Below are 13,664 nucleotides of genomic sequence, written 5' to 3'. Positions count from 1 at the left end.
CAGACGGGATCCAAGCGCCGCGGCGGGCTGGGCACGCCTCTCCTGGCCGCCGGCTGAAGGGTCCGGCGGAAGGGGTGACAGGTTCTCAGACACCTGGCGTTTGTGCCTCAGACTTGGGTGTCCCCTCCGCGGCATGCCCCGGAATCTTTGCAGATCACATTCCTTTTCTTTTAAAATGATGAATCCACCTTGTTGATACACAAATAGAAACACCGGGCGGAAAAACCAAAGCCCCTCCCCACCCAGGCCCAGGCAACCTGTGCTGAGAAACAGGTCCTCCACAGCTTCCAGCACGACCCTTGTCCTTCAGGTTTTTAAAACCCGACAGAACTCGTGTTCCTGCAGGTCCACAGCGGGGGTCCTGGCTAGCGTTGGGTTTCACTCACTAAACCCACATCCCCCCACATCGACACACACGGAGCTGCCTCTCATTTAATGGCTGCAATCTGTTCTAAGGTCAACAGGAGCAGAGCTGGCTCAGACACAGGCTTGGGGGCACCTGGGGTATTTCGTCCACCAGAGTCACAGACAGGCTACACACCCCCTGCCCAGCGTCGGCATCTCTGCTGGTTCTTTGGGTGGATTCACCCCCAGAAGTGGCGTCTCTGGGACAATGGTATGGGCAGGTGAAATGGGCCTCCGCTGAAGTGGCACCTGTCCCCTCTGGCCAATGCACAAGGGGACAGGCGAAATTTGTTAAGCTCTGTCCATCTGAAAGCAGAACATGGCAACCCATTTCGGTGTGGATTTCTGAGATCAAAGCCCTGCAGTGTCACGCACTCTCTCCCTTTAACTGGTCACAGGTCTTTTTCCTCCAACAAACTGGAGTCTTTCTGGGCAGGGACGGGTGGCATTTCTATCTCTGGGGCCCCGTGCCGGCTCAGCTGGAGAGCTTGGAGCCTGCTGCTTAATGAAGACGGACTAAAGAACAGCAGCTCTGCACCAGACATCAGGGAAAATACCCCACCACGCATTCTCTTACCTAACCTCCATTCTACAGTGAGGGAAACGGAGGCATGGGGAGGCTCGCTCACTTGCCCAAGGCCACAAACAGCGCATGCGTGCATGGCAGGACTGGGATGCCCGCAAAACTCCAGGACAGAGAGACACCACTGTGACAGAGCCGTCACCTAAGATCCCCAAAGGGGGAGATGCCATTTCACAGGGGACAGAGGAGACCAGGGCAGGCCTTGGGGTGAGCAGGGGTCCCACAGGCAAGGGCTGGTGGCACGCAGGGACAGCAGGAGCCAAGGCCGTGCCGCTCAGGGGCCTCCCGCGAACGCATGCCAGGCTGCGTGCCTCCTCTGGGAGGTGGAGGGCTGAGGACGAGAGACGGGCGTGGCCTGCCGACCGGAGACCTGGGTCTGTGAAGCAGGCTGCTCAGGAGAGTCGGCTGCCTGCCTGGGGTGCCCAGGCCTGGAAAGTGCCGTGTCCCGGATGCCCTGCTCGTGCCCGCTGGCTGTGACCGTGGTTGGGAGGTGGGAGCCCAGAACTCTAACGAATCGGGAGGGTAACAGCACGGGTCGCGGGGCTGGACCCGACCCACGCTGGTCCAGGGCCGCTCCGGCCAGAGGGGACTGGGGAGGGGCCCGAATGGCAGCCCACCCGCTCCTGGTCACATCCGCCTGGCACAGGCCATGCTGCTCTCCCAGCATTCTGCTGCCTCTGCCCACCGGCCCTACTGCCCGCCGACCTGGGCCTGCGGCTGCCCCAAGGCCCGGCCCCCGCTCCTCACACATCTCCCAGACGAGACCAGGCACCTGCCCCCGGGGGGCTGCTCGCCAGGCACAGGCCCTGGGCGGGGCGCTTGCGGAGAGCAGGGCTGGTCTCCATGGGCCAGGGTCTGTGCACAGTAGGTCCACAGGCAGCTTGGATCGGTGGCGCCTCACAGGCCTGCAGCTGCAGGTGACACCAGGGCCCTAGCCTGGGACAGCATCTCAGCCCGGCTGAGGGCTGCTCTCCCAGGGAAGGGGTGCGATGGCCTGAGGCTCACAGGGTGAGGCCGGGCCTGGCCCTCAGCCCGGCCACTCCCAGCAGATCAGCCTTTTCCCAAGGACCAGTGACAGGGCCAGGCTCCCTTCCCCTACATACACCCAGCCCGCGTCACCTCCTCCCTGAAGACCCCCTGGCTCCTCAGACCGAGGCCCCCAGAGGAGGACCAAGAGGCCCTGTCCCACTGTGAGGAGTGTACGGAAGGACCTCAGGGCTCCCGTGCCACCACGACCCAAGAAGGCCCAGTCCACAGGCTCCTGCCCAGCACCCCACGCCCCCTCCAGGACAGCACAAAGGGAACGGCTCGCTGAGGTGTCCCCTTCCTTTGCCCTGACCAGTTGACGTTCTACTAACTGGGTTTCTGAGACCTGCAAAGCAACCCTTGACATAAGCCACCAAGAAGCCGCTCTGGTCCATGGGATCCCGCTCCAGCTCTCTGGATGGCAGCAGCCTCGTGGCAGGATAAGGACCGTGCTTTGTGCCCAGTGGCTCTGACGTCCCCCGCCCCGTGCAGGCAGCGCGGAGGTGGGAAGCAGAAGGGCTGTCTCTAACCTCCCCAGGGCGTGACGACCACCAAGGCTGGCAGGGCGCTCTGGGCCTCACCGTCATCACTGACCTCGGGAGCGGGAGTAAGGCAGGTGCCCACGGGGCCTAGGTGGCAGAACAGAGCTCCCAAACCAGACAGCCCCCTGGCCTGAACCCAAGAGGGGAAACTGAGGCTGCCAGTGGGGGTGAGGGCGGACCCCGCAGCCAAGGATGCCTGAGCGGTGGGTGTCTGGAACTGGGCCGGCGCGGCGCCCAGAGGCAGAGGTGGGCGGGCTTCCCAAGTGCACTCCTGCAAGCCACGGGTACCTTCCGCTAACTGGATTCCTAAGACCCACGCAGCAATGCTGGACAGCAGCCACCAAGAGCCTCTAACAGAGGGATGTTACGGTCCCAAGCCCCGCTCCCCATGCATGTGACCTTATTTGGAAACAGGGTTTTGTAGATGTTCTCAAGATGTATGACCCTAGGTTGGGGTGACCCTCAAATCCAACATGACTAAAATGTCCTTATTAAAAGAAGAAATTTTAGGAAGACGCAGCAGCTCACACCTGTAATTCCAGCACTCTGGGAGACAGAGGTTACAGGATCCCTTGAGGCCGGAAGTTTGAGACCAGCTTGGGCAACACAGTGAGATCTTGTCTCAACAAAAATGTAAAAATAAAAGTTGGCTGGGCATGATGGAGGCTCTTGTAGTCCCAGCCACGCAAAAGGCTGAGGCAGGAGAATCAGTTGAGCCCAGGAGGTCAAGGCTGCAGGGAGCTAGGATCACATCACTGAACTCCAGCCTGGGCAACGCGTTGAGGCTCAGCCTGTCATCCCAGCACTTGGGGAGGCCGACGCGAGTGGATTGCCTGAGCCCAAGGGTTCGAGACCAGCCCGGGCAACTTGGCAAGACCTTGTCTCTACGATAAATAAAAAAGTAGCCGGGTGTGGTAGCGTGTGCCTGATTCCGGCTATTTGGAAGGCTGAGGTGGAAAGATCGCCGGAGCCCAGCAGGCTGATGGTGGGATGACAGAGAGCATGCCACTGCACTCTAGCCTGGAAGACAGAGTGAGATTCCAACTCAAAAAAAAAAAAAGCAACAGAAAGAAGAAATCTTTGGACACAAAACAGGCAGGTACACAAGGGAACACAATGTGGAGGTAAAAGCAGAGATAGAAGCCAGGCCCGGTGGCTCAGCCTGTAATCCCGTGCTTTGGGAGGCTGAGGTGAGTGGATTGCCTGAGCCCGTGGGTTCGAGACCCGCCTGGGCAACTTGGCGAGACCTCATCTCTACGATAAATCAAAAAAATCAGCTGGGCGTGGTGGTGCAGGCCTGTAATTCTGGCTACTCGGAAGGCTGAGGCGGAAGGATCGCCGGAGCCCAGCGGGTCGAGGCTGCGGTGGCCGGGAGCGGCCACTGCACTCCAGTCTGGGTGACGGAGTAAGACTCCAACTCAAAAAAAAAAAGCAGAGATGGGGTGACACATCCACGAACCCCGGCTTCTAGGCTCACAGCAGCCACCAGACACCAGGAAGAGGCCTAGACATGGCGTCCCCCACAGCCCAGAAGGATGCAGCCACGCCAGTGCCTTGCTCCTGGGCTCTGGCCTGCTTACTGACTGAGGCACCTCCACACTGACTTTCTTGGCAGTTTCACAAAATTGGACGCCCACGGCCCACTGGCCGGCAGATCCGGCTCCTCACTACCTGCTGCCTGCCCTGGGCTGCCGGCTCATTCATGGGGCGGGCTGGCTCAGGACTGGGGCCTTCCCCGAGGCCTCCTCCCTCCCTTCTGCTCCTTCCCCAAGGGCCCAGCTTCCTGGAGGTCCTGCCTCAAGGGGACAGTGGCCAGGCGGCCTGGATCAGTCTCGCTGGGCAGAGGTGAAGGCAGAGGGAGGACAGCCACCTGAGATTCCCGGCCCAGGTCCGGGGCACGCCATCCCCTATGGCCAGAGAACACCCGGGGGGTGCCACTGAAAGGCCACACACTCCTGGCCTGGTACCTGGCCTTGCCCAGCTGGGCCGAGCCTGCCCCGGCCTCCCTCCCACCCTCCCCAGTGCCCCCACCTGCAGGTGTCCTCCCTGTCTTGCCCTGCCTTCTCCCTTCTGATGTCTTCCCGGCTTCCCCCCCAAGCCCCACGGGTCCCATGGTGTGCCTGTCACGTGGCCAGCACCAGGATTCGGACAGGGCGGTTCTTGCCCTCCTGGGCGTGGCAGAGTGAGGGATGAGGTGGTGGTGAACGGCCAGGGGCAAGGGCGGCGGTCTAGCCCGGGGGGCACAGGTCAGTGCTGGCTTCCCGGGGCCGCCCGAGTAGGGGGAAGAGCTCCAGGCCTGGGCCTCAGCGTCCGGGGACGACCGGTCAGACACCCGGTCAGACCCGGGCGGTTCTGGAGCCTGTCCTGAGGGGACCAGGCCCGAGGGCGGGCCTTGGGGAGACAACTGGGTGTGGGGGACACCCTCGTGGGATGGGGTCAGGAGCACCCGGTGGAGCCGCAGGCCCTGCCGCGGGGCAGGACACCAGGGGGCCACGCGGCCCTGACTTCATGACCCGTGTCCCCGGCCTCGGGCGGGCAGGCCAGGAGCGCCCCCCGCAAAGTGAGCAGGGCATGGAAGGGCCCCAGCCTCCTCCTCCGAGGCCAGAGCCGTCACGGAGCTGAGGATGGAGCAGATCACTTGACCGAATCGGCCCAGCCCTGCACAGAGTGGAGCAGGAAGCGGACCTCACCCTCTGCCCCTCCCTGAGGCCGGCAGCTTCAGCGTTGAGCAACCGCAGGGTGGGTGTTGGGCAAGACGCGGGCAGAGCGGGGCCCAGCCCGGCCCCAGCCCCAGCTCCGGGGCCTCCCCGTCTCCCCTCAGGCCTCACGGGCAGGGTGACCACGACCCCTGTGGCCTCCACCCCCTCCGCCAGGCCTGTTCCACGCCAAGCCCCAAAGAAGGGACCCCACGGGTCTCCTGGAGGAGGGAGCCGGGTGTGGGGTCCGCCTCCACCAGGGGCCCCAGCGTCCACAGCAGGCAAGGCTTGGTTCCTGGAGCCAGCTGCCCGGCAGGGCCAAGTCTGACATGGTGAAGGCCAGGGCGACACAGGCCAGGAACAGCCCGGGCGGCCGTTCCTTGGTGCGGAGGAGCAGTTCCTGCGTCCCTGCAGTTCCTGCTGGAGAGGCCACCCGCTCGCAGAGGAAAGGAGAGGAGCAGAGAAACAAAAGGAGAGATGCCTGCAGCACAGCCGCTTCTGGGAGCTTGACTCAGGGGGAGCCCTAGAGGACCGAGATAGACTCCTGGGACCGCCCTGAGATCCAGCACAGGAGGGGCTGGAGGGGGGAGCCAGCCTCGAAGCCTACCAGGTACTGCCGTCGGTGCCCACCTGCCACCTGCCTCCAACTGCGCTCTACCTGCCACCGACAGCGTCATCACGCCGACCCCCGTCCTGCGTCTCTGTCTGTGGCCCGGCTGCGCGCATCTGCCGTCGTCATAGGAGCCGTCTGTCTCCACCACCGGGGTCTGCCTCCTTTCATCTGTCCGCTGTCTGCCGTCTGTCCCTGTCTGCTGTCTCTGCCTGTCACCTTGCCTCCCCCTCATGCACCGAGTCCCCATTATCTGCCATCTGTGAACCATCTATCCCCATCATCTACACCTGCCCGTCCGTCCGTCCGTCCGTCCCGGGCCTCACCTGTCCCTCCCACACTTCAGGCCCGGTGGCCCACGCCCCGCCCCCTCCGCCCCGCCACCGGCCCTCCGAGGCACCATGCTGCTGCCACCGCCCAGCAGAGGGCGCCACGCCACAGCCCCTCGGCTTCCCCACGGGGTGGCTGCCCCCGAGGGCCGGGAGGGGAGGGTGGCTGCGCCCGGCCCATGCCACCCGTTCCACAAAGCTCCGGCAGGCAAGCACCCACGGGCCAACAAAGACCCCCACGTCGAAGTCTCTCCCCCAGCCCCTGCAGCAAGGATTTGCTCCCAGCCACCATGCAAGACGGGGGACCCTGGGTTGCCGCGTGTCCCCCTCTGTTGACGTGTCCCCGGCCCTCCACCACCCTCTGGGAACCCCGGGTCCCACACACACCTGGTCCTGGAGCATCTCATGCTGGGTCACCTCCATCCTGGGCCCAGACGAATCCCCTGCATCCTCGGTACGTCGGAAGCCCTCCAAGCAGCTCTGGGCTGCCATCTGCTGCTGGACTCCACATCTGCTGGACTATGTTACCCCAAGACTCGAGGGAGCAGCTGGAGGTTACGGTTTCCCTGCTGAGCCAAGAGGGACTGCAGGAAACCCGGGTGCGGGAGCCCTTGAGCCTCAGAACTTGGGGTTCTCTGAAGGTCTGGAGTGAGCATCTCCAGTCCAAACACAGCTTGGCTCTGCCCCTGCAGTCAGAGAGGCAGCCGCTCTGCTGTTCCCTCTGCGGCCTGCTCCCCTCTCCATCCCAAGCCCTGACTGCCAGACCCAGCCAGGGCTCAAGGACCAGACACCCCGGGACAACTCCAGAGGGGTCTTGATGACCTCAAGCCTAGAGGCCTTGGGCAGCCCACGGGCCCCACACTGTGGCTGAGGACCAGCCGTACGTCACAGACACACTCCAGGTGTGCGCTCAGTGGCCCAGTGGCCCGTCTGGTCCAGACGTCTCAGCTCAGGACAGAGGCCCTGAGCACACAGGCCGCAGCTGCCGCCGTGCCGGGGCCAGGCCCAGCTGCTCACTGGGCCTCAACGCCTTGTTCAGCTTTGCCAGGCTCTGAGCCCACCGGGTTGGAGGTGTCCTTCTGCCCTTTTTGAGGCTCCCAGGCACGGCCGCTCCCCCGTCCACTCTCACCTCGGACCACCTGCCCTGCACGGCCATGGCTGCCCGACCCAGCAATGCCCCCACACCACGAGGCAGAAGAGGGCTAGAGGGGGAACGTACCGGGGAGAGGAGAGCTGGACCTGACTGCGGGTTGGCAGCTAGGAACGGTCACTCAGCAGGGCCTGGGAGGGCAGCCCTCTTCTGGAAAGGGCCACGGAGGGCACGAGGAATCAGACTGGCGTTCCCTGGGGGCCACGAGGGCCAAGACTCCCAAGGGTATCCACAAGCACCCTCACACTGGGTCCTGCAGATCCAGGTGGCAGAGGGACCGCACAGAGACCCTCTGGTCCCTCTTTTGGAAGGGACCGTCCCAGAAGACCCCCCTGGTCATTCTCCAGAAAGGGACCAGCACAGGAGATGCTCCAATCACTCCTCAGGAAGGAACCGGCATGGAAGACCCTCTGATCATTTCCAAAAGGGAACAGCCAAGGAGACTCTCCGGTCATTCCCCAGGAAGGGACCACCCGGGTCTGGACCCAAGGCACACCTCCAGCCCTCTGGTCTCCTCACTGTGAAAGGGGACACTGCCCTTCCGGGAACCGCTGTCCACGTGCCCGTCCCAGGCTGGCCCCACCACGGGCCTGGCCGGGACGTCCCCAGGGGGCTCCCGAGAGCTCCTGCGGAGGCCAGCAGTGCCCTCGCTTGGGCATCCCTGTCCTCGTGGGCAGTTCATGGATGTCCGCATGGGAACGGGGCCTCTGCCCGGCCTGAGGCTTGCTGTTTGTTGCTCAGTATCTGAATAATGTCCACCGTGCACCAAGCTCTTCTGGGTGCTGCGCCAGCTGTGGGTGGCTTGACACTCGGGTTTCCAGACCACCACAGACGCAGAGGCTTCCCTTGGGGCTGCGAGTACGATCACCTTCGGCGCCTGTTGTTTTAGCCCTGGGTTCCCCGAGTCCAGCGTCAGGGTCTGGGTCAAGAGGACGGGGACAACAGCTCCTCCTTGCCCTGAACACAACTCCTCAGCTTGCGAGGGCCACCTGGGGGCCGCCTAGAGCAGAGCCTCGGCGCTGGGCCAAGGCGCCTCCCTGGGCTCCCGACGTGCGTCAGTACCTCAAGCCCACAAAACGGTGACGACTGAGATTTAATACCTGGCCCACCTCACCGGGTGCCCTGGGCACAGGTCAGGATGCAGGCTTCCCCAGTGAGATCCGGCTGGTGGGGATGTACTTCTGAGGCTGCCCGCAAAGGGTCGAACCGAGCAGCATCCAGCAGAGGCTGGACCAGCGTGGGCACCGGGCCTCGGCGTGCTCTTCACTTCCTACACTCAGCGAGCACGGGGCTGGGAAGGCGACTTCATTCCTCGAGGAGAGACAGACTCGTGGTTTCGTGCACAGTACCACCACAGAGTCACTTGTCTGTGCCTTACTGGAAAAGTCCTTTGACGTCTACTGCAATGATAAAATCCTCGCCTTCTCGTCCGTAAATACGCGAGTATCACTAAAAGAGTGAGTGCAGGCCCAGGTGGCTGAGATGACATCATAGCAGGAGCTTCCTCCTCCGGGACAGACGGTCTAGAGGAGAGAGGGGCACGGAGCAAGGGAAGCCCCGAGGCGTCGTCTCCGGCTTCCAGCCCCCGGGTGAAGAGCGGCACGCCCAAGGGCCACAGCACCCACACGGCCAACTCCGACACACCAAGGCTTCCTGTAAGGGGGTGAGCCTGTAGTGTCCAGGGAACCGGCTGCACCCTTCTCCCCAGAAGCTGCCCGCCGCCTGCTCTAAGAGTGGCCAGAAGGCCGGGCTCAGTGGCTCAGCCTGTCATCCCAGCACTTTGGGAGGCCGAGGCGAGTCGATGGCCTGAGTCCGTGGGTTCAAGACCAGCCCGGACTTGGCGAGACCTCATCTCTATAATACATCACAGATTAGCTGGGACTGGTAGCTTGCGCCTGTAGTTCTGGCGACTCAGAAGGCTGAGGCAGGAGGATCGCTGGAGCCCAGCAGGTCGAGGCTGCAGTGGCCAGGAGTGTGCCGCTGCACTCCAGCCTGGGCAACGGAGTGAGACTCCGACTCAAAAAAAATAAAAGTGGCCAGTGCAGCATAGGCCAGGGAACTCCACCGAAGGCCCATGAGCATAGACAATATGAATGTACAGCCACAGGTGGAGAGCTTAGGATAAAAATTACAGTTCAACACAGTGAGTTTTTTTAAACGAATGACTTTATTTTTCTATAAAAATGATACATGCTTGTTAAAAAATAGTCTTAAAGGAAAACGCAAGGAAAAAGCCGCAGATCCCCCAATAACCCCATCCTGGGTGTCACCAGCATTCACCGCACAGTATCTAAGCATGCCCCGTACCTTGTGTAGACCAGGGTCTGTCTGTGGACAAACGCCTCGAAGGATAGCTGTCACACCACACATGCGATGGCTGTTATTTTTTCTGTTCAAGTACAAATCATTCTTTTTGTCATTTGCCAGTAAAAAGGAGCAGCAAAGCAAGCACCAAGTGTTTCAGGAAAATAGGAGATTTAAAAGCTAGCCCTGAGCCGGGCTCGGTGGCTCAGCCTGTACTCCCAGCACTTTGGGAGGCTGAGGTGAGAGGATGGCCTGAGCCCTCGGGTTCGAGACCCGCCTGGGCAATTTGGCGAGACCTCATCTCTACAATAAGTCAAAAAATTAGCCGGGCATGGCAGAGCGCGCCTGTAGTTCCAGCTCCTTGGAAGGCTGAGGCGGAAGGATTGCCGGAGCCCAGAGGGTCGAGGCTGCGGTGGACGGGAGCGGACACTGCACTCCAGTCTGGGCGACAGAGGGAGACTCCAACTCGAAAAAAAAAAAGAAAAAGCTAGCCAGGCATGAGCATGAGGACGTCTACAGACACAGCCGAGGCAGCAGGATGGCTTGAGCCCGGCGGCGGAGGCTGCAGTGAACTAGGATGGCACCACGGCACTCCAGCCTGGGTTGGAGACTCTCAACAACAAAGATCAAAAGCCAGGCCGGGCGCAGTGGCTCACGCCTGGAACCCCAGCACTTGGGAGGCCAGCGCGGGAGGACTGCTTGAGCCCAGAAGTTCCAGCCTAGGCGACACAGCACGCCCTGGTCTTCACAAAACAGTCAGAAAGCCACCTGGGCGTGGTGGCGTGTGTCTGCAGGCCCAGCGACTCAGGAGCTGAGGCGGGAGGTTGAGCCTGCAGTGAGCTGTGACGGTGCCACTGGGTGACAGAGTGGGTCCCTGACTCAATAATAATAAGAATAAAACAAAAACGAAACCCTTAAAACCCTCAGCCCCGAGAAGACACATCCGTGACCCGGCCGCTGCAGACAACTAAGAGAAGCCCAAAGACCCGGAGCACCATGTTCCCCAGAGCCGGCTCGCCCGCGCTCCTTCCAGGCGTGGACACCTGTTGAGGCACACAGCCCTGCAGAGCCACGGCCCGAGGGCGCCCCTGTGGCTCAGGGCCCTCTGCTGCTGCGCTTCACAATCAGGGGTGGTGGGCCACCCGAGGACGTCCGCACCCTGGTCCCTAGAACCTGTGACCATGGTGCCCTGCGTGGCCCGGGGGACTGGGAGACGGGACTGAGCGCAGGCTCCCGAGAGGGGAGAGGACCCCGGGCATCACAGGCCCTCGTGAGGGCGGCAGGAGACGAGTCGCAGCTGCAGCCCCGAAGCCAAGGCCAGGGAAGGCCAGGAGGCGGCCCCCCTTCAGGAGGGAGCGGGCACAGCGAGGGCAGGCGGCCTCTGGAAGGGGCCACGGCCAGGAAGCAGACGCTCCCCAGAGCCGCCCGTTTTCCGTTCCAGCCTCCAAACGGTAGGGTGTGTGGCTTCACGCCCCTGAGGCTGTGGCAATTTGCTAGCCCGGCGATGGGAAACCAACATAGGAAGCTTCTTGGAGGAGGGAGAATCTGACTGGCTCTTGAAACCTGGGCAGAGCGGGGCTGGCAAAGCAGAGGGGCTGCCCCAGCTGGGCAGAGGACCCCCAGCGCGCACGCTCTCCCCCAACATGGCCTCTGCACACGAGGCCCCGAGTGTCAGCCCCAGGGCTGCAGGCCGGACTAGGTGGCGCTCTGCGGCCTCAGGTCAGCCCGGGGCCTGCCGCGATCACGGCCGCCTCCGGCCGCCTCCGACTCAGCTGGCTCATCTCGTACCTGAGACTCCGACATGCTGGAAACCCTCTCCGAGCACCTTTTAGTAACGTGACTGGCTTATCACAACAAGCGCGCAGAAGTAAGTCGTCCTCTCTCCGGGACCAATGGTGAGCCACCACAAACCCTGCGGGAAGCCCCGGCAGGAAGAGAGGCGCTGCGTGCCCAGGTGTCGCACTCGGGGCGGCGACCCAGAGACTGACAGCCACCTGCAGGGCTGATGCCGTCTGTGAAGGAGCCGCCTGGGCCACAGAGCTAGACGCGGACTCACGCGCACCACTCCGAGTAGCCACCCTGCCCCATCGCGCGGGACGCGAACCCACCCCGTGTCCCGCATCTCCAGGCTGTCTGCCCCACCCGCCATGAACCGGCTGGCAGCTGTCTCGGTGCACAGGGCTGTGGTGCCACCAGGGCTCACGTGCCAGTCCTCCTCGCTTTTCGTCTCGGGGGCCCTGGAGTACACGGCAGTTGTGCTGACACACAGGTATGCCAAGGAGAAGCCCCGCAGGGTTTCCTCTAGGTGAAAGGTCACAGCTCTCCACTTAGGAAACACCGTATGCTGGGGCTGCTATCTCCGATAAGACCAAACCTTCCATCCCGGATATTGTGAAGACGAGAAATCCGTGCCAGTTTTGCTGTCACCCCTCAAACTTTCCCACAGGTGTGTATACAGGAAAAGCACCATCTACACAGAACCCCATGCTGTCCATGTCAGGTGTCGCTGGGGGCCTGGGACACACCTGGGGGCAAGGGGGCTACTGCGTAGCTATTTCCACATCTGGCTGCCCTGGTATGTCAGAAAACCACCTGGCTCTCGTGATCCACAAATATTTCCAGCTTTTCCCATCTTAGAATATAGTTTCGGAATTCTCATCTGTGTGAAAACTCAGTTTTCTGCCTCGAGTACAACATCTTGTCTGTGTCTAACTTTAGCCAAAACACTGTTTTCCAGGTTCTTCAGGCTGGTGCCCTCGCCCTACCCTGGAGGCCATGGCACGGATCTGTGATCGCGTCGGGCCATGTGACACCGTCTACCCCGTGGTCCTAACACACATCTGTGGTGCAGTGAGGCCAGGCGCCCCTCACGTGCGGTGCGTCTTCTGAGCAAGTGAGACCGGACCACGGCTCACTGTCAAGCTCCACCACCAGGCGTCCGCAGAGGGAGCCACTCCCCGGGCTGCCACCCCACCCACCAGTTTCTGGCTTATTCTTCCAGAACTGCTTTTTCATACAAACAGGCAGATATTTGCGGTTTCTCATATCGCTTTCTGTGTAGCGCGCTGTCCATACTCCTGCACCTTGCTTTTCCCTTAACAGCACGCTGATGTCACCCTCTGGCAGTTCAGACCTCCCTACTCCCCTATCGACCCTTCGCAGTGCTGCGCCATGCAGGCGTGCCGCCGTTCACACGAGCACATGCAGGGGATGACACCTGGGGGCTTCAAGGCTGTGAAGCTACACACAGCTCCGTGACAGCCCTGTGCACGCACTACACACTCCGTCGGGCTTGGTGACAAAAACTAAGACTTTTCACCAACGAGCAATAGTGTGTGCAAAGTCCGTAGCCACTCAGATGCACGCCAGAGGCCAGACAGGGAGCAGGGACGCTGAGGCCGGGTGGTACCGCTGCCCCACCCGTGGGAGCCCGGGGCTGAGTGGGCGCGTGGGAGGTTCTGGATGGGGGCCCTCCCCAAGAAAAGGTCCACTGCAGTATGGACACAGGGGCTGGCCTCCTGGCCACAGGGCGGACGCTGGCTAGTCCAGTGTGTGCTCAGCATGGAAAGCCAGACCATCAGCGCCCATCGAAGTGCAAAGGGACTGACATGCTGCTTTTCAGCTCCAATATAGGCACTACTGAGGGGAAATGTCCGGCTTCATGAACACCGTCTACTAAAAATGAAAACAACTCTTTGACTTCAAAGCTACTGAGTGTGCAGGCACGATCAGAAAAAAAACAAGAAGTCAAGTATGTCCAAAGCCAGATGATGTCTTGCTTCCTATTTTGTATTCTACTTTTGTTTTTAAAAAGGGAAATGATGCCTGTAATTCTGGCTACTCGGAAGGCTGAGGCGGAAGGATTGCCGGAGCCCAGCAGGCGAGGCTGCGGTGGCTGGGAGTGGCCACTGCACTCCAGTCTGGGTGACAAAGTGAGACTCCAACTCAAAAAAAAAAAGGGAAATGCACCAGCATAGATACTTATGAGTACAGAAAGGAAAGCACTTAACAAGGGATGG

General features: G+C 61.6%; 1 protein-coding gene across 1 annotated transcript in view; it reads right to left on the bottom strand.

Moving 5' to 3' along the window:
- Positions 1 to 5,929, bottom strand: part of ADAP1 (ArfGAP with dual PH domains 1) — a gene marked incomplete at its 3' end in the record, with an annotated part of 47,344 nt that extends 41,415 nt beyond the window's left edge. Inside the window, exon 1 of the mRNA XM_021710048.1 lies at positions 5,911 to 5,929. Coding sequence (XP_021565723.1) covers positions 5,911 to 5,929 — 19 coding nt within the window. The remainder of the gene's footprint in view (positions 1 to 5,910) is intronic.
- Positions 5,930 to 13,664: the final 7,735 nt, after the last annotated feature.

Source organism: Carlito syrichta, unplaced genomic scaffold (genome assembly GCF_000164805.1).
Source record: "Carlito syrichta isolate Samal-C Ts95f unplaced genomic scaffold, Tarsius_syrichta-2.0.1 Scaffold287970, whole genome shotgun sequence".
NCBI lineage: Eukaryota > Metazoa > Chordata > Mammalia > Primates > Tarsiidae > Carlito > Carlito syrichta.
The sequence above is the reverse complement of the archived record's forward strand: the minus strand, read 5'-3'. Positions and strand labels throughout refer to the sequence as shown.